The sequence below is a fragment of the Lacerta agilis genome, chromosome 17, assembly GCF_009819535.1.
Source record: "Lacerta agilis isolate rLacAgi1 chromosome 17, rLacAgi1.pri, whole genome shotgun sequence".
In the NCBI taxonomy this organism is placed as follows: domain Eukaryota; kingdom Metazoa; phylum Chordata; class Lepidosauria; order Squamata; family Lacertidae; genus Lacerta; species Lacerta agilis.
In genome coordinates this window covers 40018306-40031171 of record NC_046328.1, presented here as the reverse complement: position 1 = coordinate 40031171, position 12866 = coordinate 40018306, and the positions used below count along the sequence as shown (strand labels likewise).

Here is a 12866-nt window from a genome sequence, read left to right as displayed (position 1 = left end):
TTGCTCAGCACCCAAACAAAAGGCTTCCATTGGACAGGGGCGGTTCTCCCTCCTCTGCGTGACCTGCCTGCCTGTGGCACCTGTGGCTGGGTGTCAGGAGGGCTCACAGTGGGGAAGGGACCCAGAGGAAGCTCTAGGGTGCCATATTGTAAGCCCTGCACAGAGCCAGGGCTAGCACCTGCTTTCCTCTGGTGCTTTGGGGAAGCCCATGAGAAACGCTTGAAGGGACAGAAGCCCCCTCTCTCCCTCTGCTTATTGTCCTGCAACTGGAGCTCAAGAGATAGACTGTCTCTGAAGCTGGAGGTTCCATTGAGCTATTGTGGCTAAATAGCTACTAATCAGAGCCCTGACCTTTGTTATACCAACACCTGGTATTTGGAAGGACAGGGGGAAGCAGGAGGGATGTTCCCCCACCACTTTCCATGAGAAGCTGTGCTTCTCCCCACCCCCAACTTTGGCCTCTCTAAGATTTCATTGTGGACCTTTCCCAACCACACAGTCTGCAGTGGCAACCTCCACCCTTCCTTGGCCACCTAAATTATTGTGCTGGAGGGAGCTGCATCCCTCTTGGGGAATGGAAGGTGGTGGAGGCTGAGCTGGTTCCCTCCATCTCCTCCCCCATTTCATTAGCCTTCCTCTCCCTCCGCCTTCAGGCAGGCATCAGCTGCTAATTCACTGCTGGAATTGATTCAGGCTGTAAATGGGTTTGATCTGCCTGGATCACCCCCAGGGGGGCAGGAATGGCAGAAGGGAGGGGTGGGGAGGGGGGGGAGAAGCAGACACTTGTTGTTGTGCAGCCAGATGTCACAGCAGCAGCAGGGGCAGAGCCCAGAGCCCCCGCCCAGTTAGACTGGCTACCTGCTGGCCATGGATGGCGGAGGGTGGGTGGGTGGGCCTGCGCTTACTGAACTGAGGGTGGGCTGCAAGACCAGCCTCTTCATTGCGCCCCCACCCCCACCGCAGTGCCCCCAGATGGAGAGGGCTGCATTCAGATCACCGGGGTTTGTGCTGGTGAAATGAGCTGAAAGAGATACAGATCTACGGGAAATGTGCCAAAAATCAAACGGTGTTGGGTGGGTGGAAGGTTCATCGGCAGAATTCCAGCCTGTGGGGGAAGATGCTCAGCAATAAGGCCTCCATGATGATGGCTGCCTGCTCTGACCTCCAGCCTCACAGAAGGAAAGTCTGCTGGTTGCTGGGGCGGGCGTGGGCAGTGTTTGAAATTAGGCAGGTGCCAGGCGCATTTTGCATCTGGCAACTGGCCTTTTGTGACTGGGTGGAGATGCCCGGCATCTCCAGCTGCCTGGTTGCAGTCAGCGGGTCTGCCGGGCACAGCAGCAGCAAAAGACACAGGAGACCCCCTGATTCACCTGGCAGCAGAGCAGAGCAGATCAAAGCAAAGTTTTTGCTGCCGCACTGCCAGGTGTTTGGCAGGGTACATATTTTGCTGCCATGCTACTCTGCAGACCCCTTGATTCACCCTCAGCATCTTTATTTTTTGCTGCAGGGCTGCCTGGTCTGGTAGTGTGGCAGCAAAAAAATAAAAAAGGACCTAGACATTTTGTTTTGGTGCCCACAACCTAGGTCCCAGGAGTCACATGGATCCTAGCATTCCTATCCCAGTTTCTAACACTGTCTTGGGGGGAAGCTTACAAGTGGGGAGAGATGACAGAGAGGCCTGCAGTGTCTTTCTAGAAAGAAAGGCTGGAACTCCATGGTAGGTCCCGGGTTCAATCCCTGCTGGCTTCCTGTGGGTCATTGTCGAGAATGCAGAGCAGGATGGAGCCCAGTGGCTTCCTATTGCTTCTTTCTGTGGGGTGGATCTGGTCCCCTACCCTGGAAGAGGAGGCTGCCTCTTTGTGCATGCCATTTGGTTGACTCTTAGGTTGACTCTCCAGCCTTTTCTCTGCCTTTGGAGCCCCCCCCCCATCCCTGCCAACTCCCCAGCCACCAGCCCTATAGATCTGGAGTCACTTTCTCTCCCCACCTCCCCCCCACCCCTGCCAGGCTCCTGCAGCCAGGCATCCTTGCCCTGACGTTGATGAAGATGCATGGGGGGGAGGCTTGGTGGTTATGGACCCTCTCACGGTAATTACTGGAGGCTTAAACGCTCCGGTTACTGCTCCCTTGCCAATGCCTCCCACTCAGAGCAGCGAAGGGAGGGGGGAGCAGGAGCAGGAGGGGCTCCTGCTCTCTTTGCCGCCTTGCCTTGAGCATTTTGTGGGCCTGCAGAAGCTGATGACCATCGGGCTAAAAGCATCCAGGAGGCCCACCTGCCAAGCAGCCCAAGAGGCAGGGTGTGCAGGGAGCTTCTCCCCTGGTTCCCGCAGGGGGATTTGCTGGGCAAGGTGAGCTCTACCCTAGCACTGATTCCACAGGGAAGATGACCTTCCTGCCTGACCTCAGTTGTTACCCTAAAACTTATTGTGCAACACAGGACACCCCCCCATACTCCAAAAGGGAATTTATGGGCATAATTTATTTTGCTTCTTTTGTGGCACTTGGGATGGTGGGATAAAACTCTGTGTGTGCATAGCATTTTTCAGCATAGGAGACCTTCCTCCCCAGGTAGGCATTCAGAGTCACGCTCATTGCTTTTCCAGGCAGAGAGCTGGGGTTTTGAACACCCCCCTCCATCTGGCCTGCCCTGGGGCGAAAGGTGCCTGTGTCAGAGTCTCATGGCTTCCATCTCACAGGGTCAGCTGTGTTGGCGCAAGAGGATGACCTGGCCATATCCCTGCAGTTCATGAACTGGGGCAGCAGCCCCCCTTCCTCTGCAGAGAGCAAGCTGGATGCCCTCAAGACCAACTTCATCGAGAACCCCCAGTACTTCTGCAATGCCTGTGAGTGCCTGGATTGCCCCATGGATGGAGCAATTCTTCTGTGGGGGCGGGGCCTTTCATGTGGGTATTTCAATGCACAGACAGATTTTGCTGGAAAGGAGTGGGCCAGTGTGGCAATGGAGCATGTCTAGGATAGGGGAAGGGCTGCAATGTAAGCCCAGTGGGAGCTGCGGATGCACCCCCAAAGTCCCACTGCAAAGGGATTTAGCCAGTGGAACAAATAGCAGGGCATCCTCATGCCCCCCACGTGACCCTTTAGATGGCAGGCAGCCCTGTCTGCTCTGTGATCCTCTCCTGTGCCAGTATCCGAGAGCCAGGCCATGGGGCAGGTTAGCCAAGGTGGGATCCTCAGGAGCTCTGCATACCCCATGAGAGTTTCTCTAGGCCTCCCACTTTGGACTCAGAGCTCCCTTTCTCCTCCACACAGGTGTCCACCACATCAAGCGCAGGGACATCATCCTGAAGTGGGAGCTGGGAGAGGGAGCCTTTGGCAAAGTCTTCCTGGCTGAGTGCTACAACCTCAGCCCTGTTCAGGAGAAGATGCTGGTGGCAGTCAAGGTGAGCCGAATGGACCCCTGGCCACCTCCTCGGAGAGGCAAGGCAGGAGAGGGGGGCAGATCTCCCTAAATTCAGGGCAGGCTTTCCAAAGTGTTTGTCCAGTTCCCATGAACTTCCAGCTGGGGTTCCCACCAGCTAAATGGTTCCGGCCTGTGCATCTCTGCCTCAAGAGTGAGATGGTTGAGTCCCCCACTCCCTCCGGAGCTGTGCCCTTCCTGCCCTTGCGGCAGAGCCTCCTCTTGCTGCAGCTCCAGTAATGAACTCCTTCCCCAGACCCTGAAGGAAGCCACGGAGAATGCCCGCCTGGACTTCCAGCGTGAAGCAGAGCTGCTGACAGTGCTGCAGCATGAGCACATCGTCAAGTTCTACGGGGTCTGCACCGAAGGGGAGCCCCTCGTCATGGTCTTCGAGTACATGAAGCACGGAGACCTCAACCGCTTCCTCAGGTTGGCTGACTGCAGGGAGGAAGCATTGGGCTGGCAAGGTCGGAGGGAGGGGGCCAGACCCTGCTGGACATGGTGGCGGCTTCTGTGTTCTTGTTTCATTTTGTAACAACAACAGCAACAACATATTACTTGTACCCCACCCATCTGACTGGGTTTCCCCAGCCATTTTGTTTACAGCACAAGTTTCCAATGCCCATCAGCAATACTTCTTTCTTTCTTTTTGGCAATGTACAATTTAGGAACAAAACAAACCCATAAAATGTAAGAAGGCAACATGTGCTAGCCCCAGGGGTTTGTTCGTGAAGCGAGGTCCAAGTCCAGTCCTGGGGTCCAAAGGAGGTCAGTCCGGCGGGGAGCGAGGCAGGGAGCAGGTCAAGGTCCAAGGCAGGTGCAGGCACGAGGTTGCAGGTTGAGCATGCTCACGCAACTTGGGCTGGGTCTGGCTGGCTTTTATCTGGCCCTATGCTTAGGGCGGCCCCGATCCTCCGGAGACTCGCCTCTGCTCCGGGCCTGGAGGCGAGCACTCCTCCTGAAAGCACTTAGCTCTCTTTGCTCAGCTGGTTCTGGAGGCGGGGAATCCTGTGCAGGCTGGGATCCCTCAGGTTCAGCATCAGAGTCTGACTCCCAGGCCATCACACAACATGAGCCCAAACTCAAACACTGGCTAAAACAACACTGAAATGAAGCCACTAGCTCCTGATGTCTAAAAGCCACTAGGATGTGTCTTTAAAACCAGGAAGGCTGGGAAATTAGAAAACTTTTCATCCGGCATAAGAAAGACCACAATGTGGGCCCCTCATGGTGGGGCAGGGGCAGTCGATAACTGGTACCACCACTGAGTAGGCGCTCCCTACAGTAGCCCCCTGCCTCCCCTCTTGGGGGGGTGTCTCTGCAGATGGTCTTATGGACCAGGCAGGTCTATGGAAGAAGAGACTGACCCACTTAGACTAGCACCAACATTTTGAGCTGGGCCCAGAAATAGGCTGGAATGCAGTGCAAATGGCAAAGCACAAGTGTAATAGGGTGATATCTTGGTGCCGTATTTGAGACCTGGCCATTTTTCAGCATCCCATAGCAGTCCTTCTTCAGCCCACGCAGGCCAGAGTGTCCTGGACATGCCAGCTCTTTCTGCCCCTCTCTCTTTGTTCAGCACAAAAGGAGCCTTAGGCTGAGGGAGGGAGAGAAGCTGCCCAGGCGCCTAGGCTGCAATACACCCCAGGCATGGGCATTAGATGTGAGCACGCAGGATCGCATCCAGCCAGGTCCTGCTCACTGCAGGCCCAGAAATCAACAGGCTGAAGTTATCCACGGCCACTGATTTCAATGTGTCTGCTCAGCGAAGGACTCTGGAGGCAACCAGGGCTGGCCCACCCATGAGCCGAGGGCAGCAGGATCCACAGGGGCACCAGATCCCAATGTGGATCTTTATTGCCCCATTGTTCCTGATGTAGATATTCCCGCACGCCATCTTCCCAGGCATGGAGGGAGATGCCATTTGGTGGTTTGCCTCAGGTGCCAAAATGTCTTGGGCCACCCCCGGCAGCAACAACCCAGTGTCTCTCTCTTGCACAAGTGTGCACACTCCCTCACAGTCCAGGGCCAAGTGTCCATGGATAAGCCAAGAGCGTAGATAACCCACAGACACCCCCACCCACCCTCCAGTTGGTGAGCCAGAAGCTTTGCGATGTCGACAGTTGCCTGAGCTTTGCAGCAGCTGCCCCAAGGATGCTGGATGTGCAGTCCAGCTTTGCCACCTTTGCTCCAGGTGCGCCTTGCACAGAGACTGGCACCTCCTGGGTTGTGCATCTGGACCGGGCAGAGGTGCCTCTTCCACCTCCTCCCAGACGCCCCTGCAAAAGAGACTTTCCTTCCCTCTTCCTTTTGCTGTTGTTGTTGCACTGAAATGTCCCAGCGTGATCCTCTTCTCAGCCGCCCCCACCTCCCCAATGCTGCCTCCCCTCCCCTCCCCTCCCGCTCCCCCTCCCCCACTCCATTACTGCAGCAGCAGCAGCTTAAACGCCCCCCTCCCCCAGCTAATGCAATCTTCCCTTGCAATATTGATTAGATTAGCTGTCTGAGAGGCTCAAATTGAGGGGGATTGGCCATCAGCTGGAATAAGCAGAGTCTCTTTCGATTGGCCCCCCAGGTATTGCCAATAGACAGGAGCTGCCAACGGCCCTGATTAGCATCCCCAAGACAGCCTCAGAGACGCACGGATGGGGTGGTTATTGTTATAAGACTTGGCATTAATGGCTGCGCTTTACTGGAGACCTGGGCTCCTTGCCGCAGCCACCTCACCTGCTTTTGTCAGCCATGCTTTGCGTCAAGTGAGGAAAGGGCAAGGCTACCTTGGGGCATGGGGATCAGCCCTCTTCAGGGGAGCCCTGCCCTCAACCTTCATGCCCTGCCCCTGGTGGGCTTCCCAGGGGGGCTCCTGGATGGCTAGTGGCTGGGGAACAATGAGCTGGGAGAGGGGCCCCTTTTGGTCTGGTCTACCGAACAGGCCTCTCTCCTCCTCTCCAGGGCAAGCGTGACCCTCCTAGTGCACAGGGGGGCCCATTTGCCACCCTCTTGCCTGCCTCCCATTCTCCCCAGGGTCACCAAAGGCCCCTTTGCACAGGCAGCGGGTGCAGCCACATGCTGGAGAGTAAGGGCACTGAACGGAAATGCTGGCAACTTCACTTGACAGCCTTTGGGCACTTCAGACATGTAGCCCACAAGCCAGGAAACTCAACTGAGGACCACATTTAGTGCTGTACAACCAAATCCACATTGAGGAATGAACTCTGTGTACGTCCCATGTCCAAGCAGCCACTAAGGTTCTACCCAGTGTGGGTGTGGCAGGGGCGGTTCTAGCCCCTTGACTGCCAGGGGCGGCAAGCCAAGAGGCACCCCTGGGGGCGGGGCATTGCGGCATGTGCATGCGTCATGATGTCATGACGCACGTGCACAGCGCGATGCCACGCCCCTGGGGATGCCCCCGCAGGGGGGAAAAAGGAAAGCAAAGCGGGCGCTTGAACGCGCCAGCTTTGCTTCCTTTTCTCTCCCTTTTGGCGCCGAAAGGGGCGGCCGAAAGGGGGGGGGAGAAGCAAACAGGCGCGTTTAAGCGTCCGAAAGGGGGGGAAGCGCCCGTTTGCTCCCCCCCTTTCCCTTTTTGACGCTTCTTTCGGCACGGGCTGGGCTGCGCCTTTGCAGCCCAGCCGGCACCGAAAGAAGCGACCGAAAGGGGAGAAAAGCGCCCGTTTGCTTCCCCCCCCCCCTTTTCATTTTCGGATGCTTCTTTCGGCACTGGCTGGGCTGCGGCTCTGCAGCCCAGCCAGCATTGAAAGAAGCGTCCGAAAGGGGAGAAAAGCGCCAGTTTGCTTCCCCCCCTTTTCCCTTTCGTCCGCTGCTGCTCCCGGGGTGACGGAGGGAGCAGCGGCGTGTGGGAGTGGCGGGGGGGCCGCCGCTTGTCACCCCCACCCGCCGCTGCTCACCCTGTCACTGGGGGCGTACCGCCCCTACCGCCCCTCCCCAGCGACGCCCCTGGGTGTGGGTGTGATCCACTGCTTTGGTGTTTGACCCTCCTTCCCTGCAGGTCCCACGGACCCGATGCCAAGATCCTGGACAACGGGAACGGACAGTCCTTTGGCCAGCTGAACCTTGGCCAGATGCTGCAGGTGGCCACTCAGATCGCCTCCGGAATGGTCTACTTGGCCTCCCTGCACTTTGTCCATCGGGACCTGGCAACACGGAACTGCCTGGTGGGCCACAACCTGGTGGTGAAGATCGGGGACTTTGGCATGTCCAGGGACATCTACAGCACCGACTACTACCGGGTAAGTGCAGAAGGGAAAGGGTCTCTGAGGGCCAGGCACCCTCCCTCTGCAGCCTTTGCCAGAGTCTCCTCTGCCAGGCAGGGGCCTTTCCATTCCAGATCCTCCTCCTCTGACTTGCATCCTCTGGCTTCCACTCTGCAAATCCCTCCCTCCCACCCTCTCTTCTCTTAGGAGGCCCCTGCAGAGAGGCTGTTTCTCTGCCTGAGGTCTCCCCAGCAGCAGCCTCAGTGGGGTCATGGCTCATCCACTCTGGTGCTGGACATGGTGAAGATAGTGAAGGCCAGAGCTCGCCAGCAGAAAACACACACAGCTCAAGTCAGTCCCCTTCTGCGGCTCAAGTCCCCAGGGGCTCCTGACCATTTTTCCCTCAAGGGCTCTGAAGGGATTCACCTCCCTGGCAGGCCAGGAGCCTAAAGGGGCCACTTCCAATTATATTTTTCCCTTTTAGCTTCTGCCCTGGACCCCTATTCATTTTTAATGGGGCCTACAGTGGGGGAAAAAAAACTTGGAGCACTTAGCCGGTGGAAAGATGGGAGGCCTGGCAGGGAGGGAGGGGAGCTGCCATTAAACGGTTAATTAAAAGCGGGGTGGAGTGGGGGGAGAAGAGCAGTTGTGGGGAAAGTCTGAGCAGGAAGCAGACTGGAAAGTTCCTGGCTTCCCAGTGCCTGGAGAAGCGAGTAGCAAAGGCTTCCCCTTAAGTGCACTTACAGGAACTCTCTGAAGTCAGGACTGAGTGTTTGAGACAGGACCTCTCTGCAAAGGCCGGGCCCAATACGAACTCCTGGCTGCAAGGGAGGGAGGGTTCTCCACCATCCATTTGCAAGGAAGTGGGGAGGCTCTTCCAGCAGGCAAGGTCCATGGTGGACCTCGGAGGGGATCTCTCTTCTTTGGCTATCCAGGGCTGCACTTGAGCAACAGAAAGAGCTGTCCGCCTGGAAGTAGCCAGCCCAACAGTTCAGCAAATTGAGACAACTACCTACCTCAAGCAGCTGGCTCTGGCAGCCCCTCCTTGGCTGCTGCTCCTCTTAAGCCCAGCCATTGCCTTCTGCGGAAGGGGGCTACATGTGCCTCACAGCCTGCCCTGCCCCATCTCCCATAAGCTAGGTGGCTGCCTCAGGCACCGCAGAAGATGCTGCGCTGCTGCCACCGTTCCTGGAGCTCAGGCTCACCTGACTGACTCCAGCCGGTTTCTGGATGCAGAATAGGGGAGGTGGTGGCCATCTTGTCCTTTGCCTCAGGTAGCCCAATGGCTTGGCCTGGCCCTGCAAGAGAGCTGACAGCTGGCATTGCTCACAAACTGCACCTGGCGGATGATGGCCTGCCTGCTTTCTGCTCCAGACTTCTGCTAAGATACAACAGATTGGATGGGGTGGGGCTCACTTGTGCCTTCCTCACAGCCCCAGTTCCTCCTCTTCGTCCTCATCATTCCCCTTTCATTTTCTCCCTCCTGCTGACCCTCTGCCCATTTTGCTTCCTGCACAGGTTGGGGGCCGGACAATGTTGCCCATCCGGTGGATGCCCCCAGAGAGCATCCTGTACCGGAAATTCACAACAGAGAGTGACATCTGGAGCTTCGGAGTGGTCCTCTGGGAGATTTTCACCTATGGGAAGCAGCCCTGGTACCAGCTCTCCAACACGGAGGTAAAGAGTGGGGCAGAGGAAGAGTCATGCAAGCAGAGAGGGGTGTGTGTGTGTGTGTGTGTGTGTGTGTGTGTGTGTGTAGAGAGAGAGAGAGAGAGAGCTAGCTTCATCTTTTCAAAGATGCTTTTCTAGGACAGAGGAGTTGGATGGATTTAGATGAGTAGGAGAGGATATTTTATTTAGTAATTATCCTCCCTCACTTGTGTGCAAATGCAAATATCTATTTCAGCAGAGTTAAAAATCACCATCTGTATGTAGCTTATCTCTAGAAGCTATTAGGACAGGGTTGCATAACCTTCTAGAACAATTATGATATCCAAGTGTGCTTTTGGCAGACTTGGGTTATCTTCTCTCTGTTTTATGTTTCCCTTTTAACAAAGAAATCACTCCCAGATGGTTTAGCAAACAAGAAAAATACAAAGTTTAGTCACATCAAATGCCAGGATTCAACAGATACAGTGATGAAAATTAGGCACACAATAATCCTTGAATCCATAGACCAGTTAGAAAGGAAGATTGGTGTCTGGAGGAGAGCAAAATGCAGTTAGGAAAAAGTGTACTGTACAGTATAGGAAACCATGGTCTTTTTCCCGCCACCAGCTTTGCAGGTATGACATCAGAGTTCCCTCTATACAGGTTCTGAAACTCCGTGGTGCCATTGCCCCATTTGTGACTGTCTAGCAATCATGCATTTGTGATTTCGGCTGCACCCCCTCCCACAGGAGGGAGGGATCTGTGTCTCCTCCCTACCAGCCTCGTGAGCCACCTATGAAATCTGAGGAAGCCAAAACACAGCACACAGATCAAGCCAGGAAGACCCACAGATTAATTCAGGTCCAGAGGATTTCAAGCATATTGGTAAAGCCTGGAAGCCTTTTAGGAGAGCTAACAGCCCACCCCAACAGTCCAAGGCCTTCTCACTTGGGCACCCAGTTTAAGTTCCAAAGGCCTCCAGTGGGGCGTCCTAACTTGCCCACTGAGCAAGCCAAAAAGTTCCTTTCATTTTGGACAGGAAGAAACTGAGGCAGAGCGGCCAGAGCAGAGCAGGCAGTCGTGTCTCATCAGAGGCAAGTGCTTGAGTTTCACCCTCCATCTCTCCCCCAGGCTATTGAATGCATCACCCAGGGGCGTGAGCTGGAGAGACCACGGACGTGCCCCTCGGAGGTCTACGACATCATGCAGAGCTGCTGGCAGAGAGAGCCTCAGCAGCGGCAGAGCATGAAGGACATCCACAGCCAGCTGCAGACCCTGGTCAAGGCGCTCCCTGTCTACCTGGATGTCCTCAGCTAAGGCTGGGTTGGGGCGGGAGGAGCGTGAAGGAGGGAGAGGCGGGCAGGCGGGGGCCAGCTTCTCTGCACCTCCCTAGCGCCACCAAGAGTTGCACGCCATGAACCCTGGAGACTCCGCTGCCATGGCCGGCTGCCGGATGCTGCTGGTGAAAGATCTCCCCGTGTCTCCCCCCCCACCCCCCGGTAGAGGAGCGAAAGGCAAGGCAGCAGGTTCTCCACTAAAAGGGCCTCTTCCTTTGGGGGTTCCTAAAATGCCCGCAGAAGCCAAGAGGTGGAGCTGCGTTTTCCTCTGGAGGCTGATGCCCCTTTCAGGCTTTTGCTCTAGTACTGGACAGATAACAAGATGCCTAATTTGAAGGATGGGCACGTGGGAGGCGCCAGCTCCCCCTCCGTGGTGGGAGAAGGAGGGTGGCTCCGGTCCGGGCGTCTCCTGGGACTGGACCTCCCAACTGCTTCCCTCCCTCGACTCACACCAGGATGACAAGGGAGGGGCTGTATGTATTCCACAACATGTTGGGGTTGGGATGCGGGAAAGAAACTGTTGCCGCTGCTGCTAAGAAATAGCTTATTTATTGTCCTAAGTGTTAGATTTTCATTATAACAATAGCTTCTGCAGGGGTGGGGGGAGGGGGGAAAGTGGGGTCCCATGGGATTTAAAAGGCTTCATGAAGTGGGGTGTGTTTCTTGAGATGTGGGGGCAGAGGAGTGGCTTCCCAATTAGGGGGTTAGAGACCAAGCCAGGGTGAGACATGGGCTGAAGGAAGGCCAGGTCCTGCCTGCTGGTCTCTTGCTTGATACTGAATTCTGAACCATCTAGGGCTAAAGCTAGAAGCAGGGAGCAGACTCTTCTCAAGCGGGGCTCTTGGAGGTCCCAGGCCTCCTTCCTCAGTTGGGGGGCTGCTTCTCTGCAGGTGGAAGGTGCTCTCCCTGCAGGTGAGCCGCTAAAGAGAGGCAGGCAGAGGAGATGGAAAACGGAGAGCCGAGCAGGGCCTCATCCATCCAGGACGTGAATGACTCTGGGGAGCAACCCTGAAGCCCAGCCTGCCATTTCACTCCCCGGAGACACAATGCAAGACAATCACTTCCTTGAGTCAATGGGGTGGGTCTTGCCCTAACCCCTCCTCCAGCTAACCAGATTTCAGTCTGGATTCATACCAGAGGGGTCTCTCTGCCACCCCTTTGCCACTGACCTTAGTCCTGCCAGGGTTTTTGATTTGGCCCATGGGTCTCTTCTGGGAGAGCCATGCCCACCTGGCACCAGGTGATTGACCATGGGAAGTTGGCACTTTGGGACCCAGCCCGCTTCATGGTTTCACTGGGCAGCATCCATGTGCTGAGCCCCCCCCCCCAGGGTGCTAGTGGCCTTTCCCCTCGACTGGACCCCTCCCCACCCAGCCCGGCTTGTGCAAGTGCACCACAGGCTGTGGCCCTTCATCTGTGAGCAGGGGAGCCTCTCCCTCTTGGAAGGCTGCCTGTCACATTCTGAAGCAGATGCTAAGAATATACGTGCTGAATAATGAAATAAAGTCTCCTGTCTGACTGACTCAAATCCCTCAGGCCAGATGTGTCACTTGCCGTTCTTTCTTCTGAGTTACTCGCTATGCTTCCTCGGCCGCTGGCCTGCACATCTCCAGGCTGCCGGGGTCTGCACAATGCACATTATGTGGGTGTTAAGAGGGGGCTGCCCACTTGGCTGTGTGTGTGTGTGTCTGTGTCTGTGTCTGTGTCTGTGTCTGCCTTCCTCCTTGCCCTTCAGTCGCAGTCTCCACCATCTTCTTCCACATTTGCATGCCACCTTTCCCTGGTCCAATCCATGCTCAAGGCAGCTTGCAACATGAGAAGATTTGCATCCTTACAAATATATATCTTGCACTACATAACTTTTTGGTTAACCTAAAACCATCATCTTCTATAAAGATAGTAGCTTGGGATGAGGACTTATGTTATCCGGGTGGCAAGAGGGAAAAAGGTTACGAAAAAATATCAAAAGTAGTCATAAGCAATAAATAAAAACTTATCAAAATGCACACGACAAAATTAAACAACCACTATGTCAGTCATAATAAGATCTAAAGTAAATGGGGCACCCAAAAGGCACTGGGATGATCCAGAAGGGTGCTGGCTCCCATGACTGCAAGCAGGCTGAAGAGGGAGTGGCTTCCTGGGCCAAGCAAAGCGTCCCCCCACCCCACTATAGAGAGCCCCCTTCTCTTGTTCACCCTCCAGGATGGATCAAAGCGCTGCTGAGAGAGAGATCTATGTGAAAACCAG

At 55.6% G+C, this 12866-nt stretch overlaps 1 protein-coding gene across 3 annotated transcripts in view; it reads left to right on the top strand.

Annotated features, from left to right (window-relative positions):
- The window catches only part of NTRK1 (neurotrophic receptor tyrosine kinase 1), a 32033-nt gene extending 19889 nt beyond the window's left edge, over positions 1-12144 (top strand). For all 3 annotated transcript variants that reach the window (XM_033174966.1, XM_033174965.1, XM_033174967.1), the window contains 6 exons: positions 2697-2843; positions 3271-3401; positions 3675-3847; positions 7425-7665; positions 9148-9306; positions 10411-12144. In XM_033174966.1, the coding sequence (XP_033030857.1) occupies positions 2697-2843; positions 3271-3401; positions 3675-3847; positions 7425-7665; positions 9148-9306; positions 10411-10596 (1037 nt within the window). In that variant the 3' untranslated portion in view covers positions 10597-12144. The remainder of the gene's footprint in view (positions 1-2696; positions 2844-3270; positions 3402-3674; positions 3848-7424; positions 7666-9147; positions 9307-10410) is intronic.
- Positions 12145-12866: the final 722 nt, after the last annotated feature.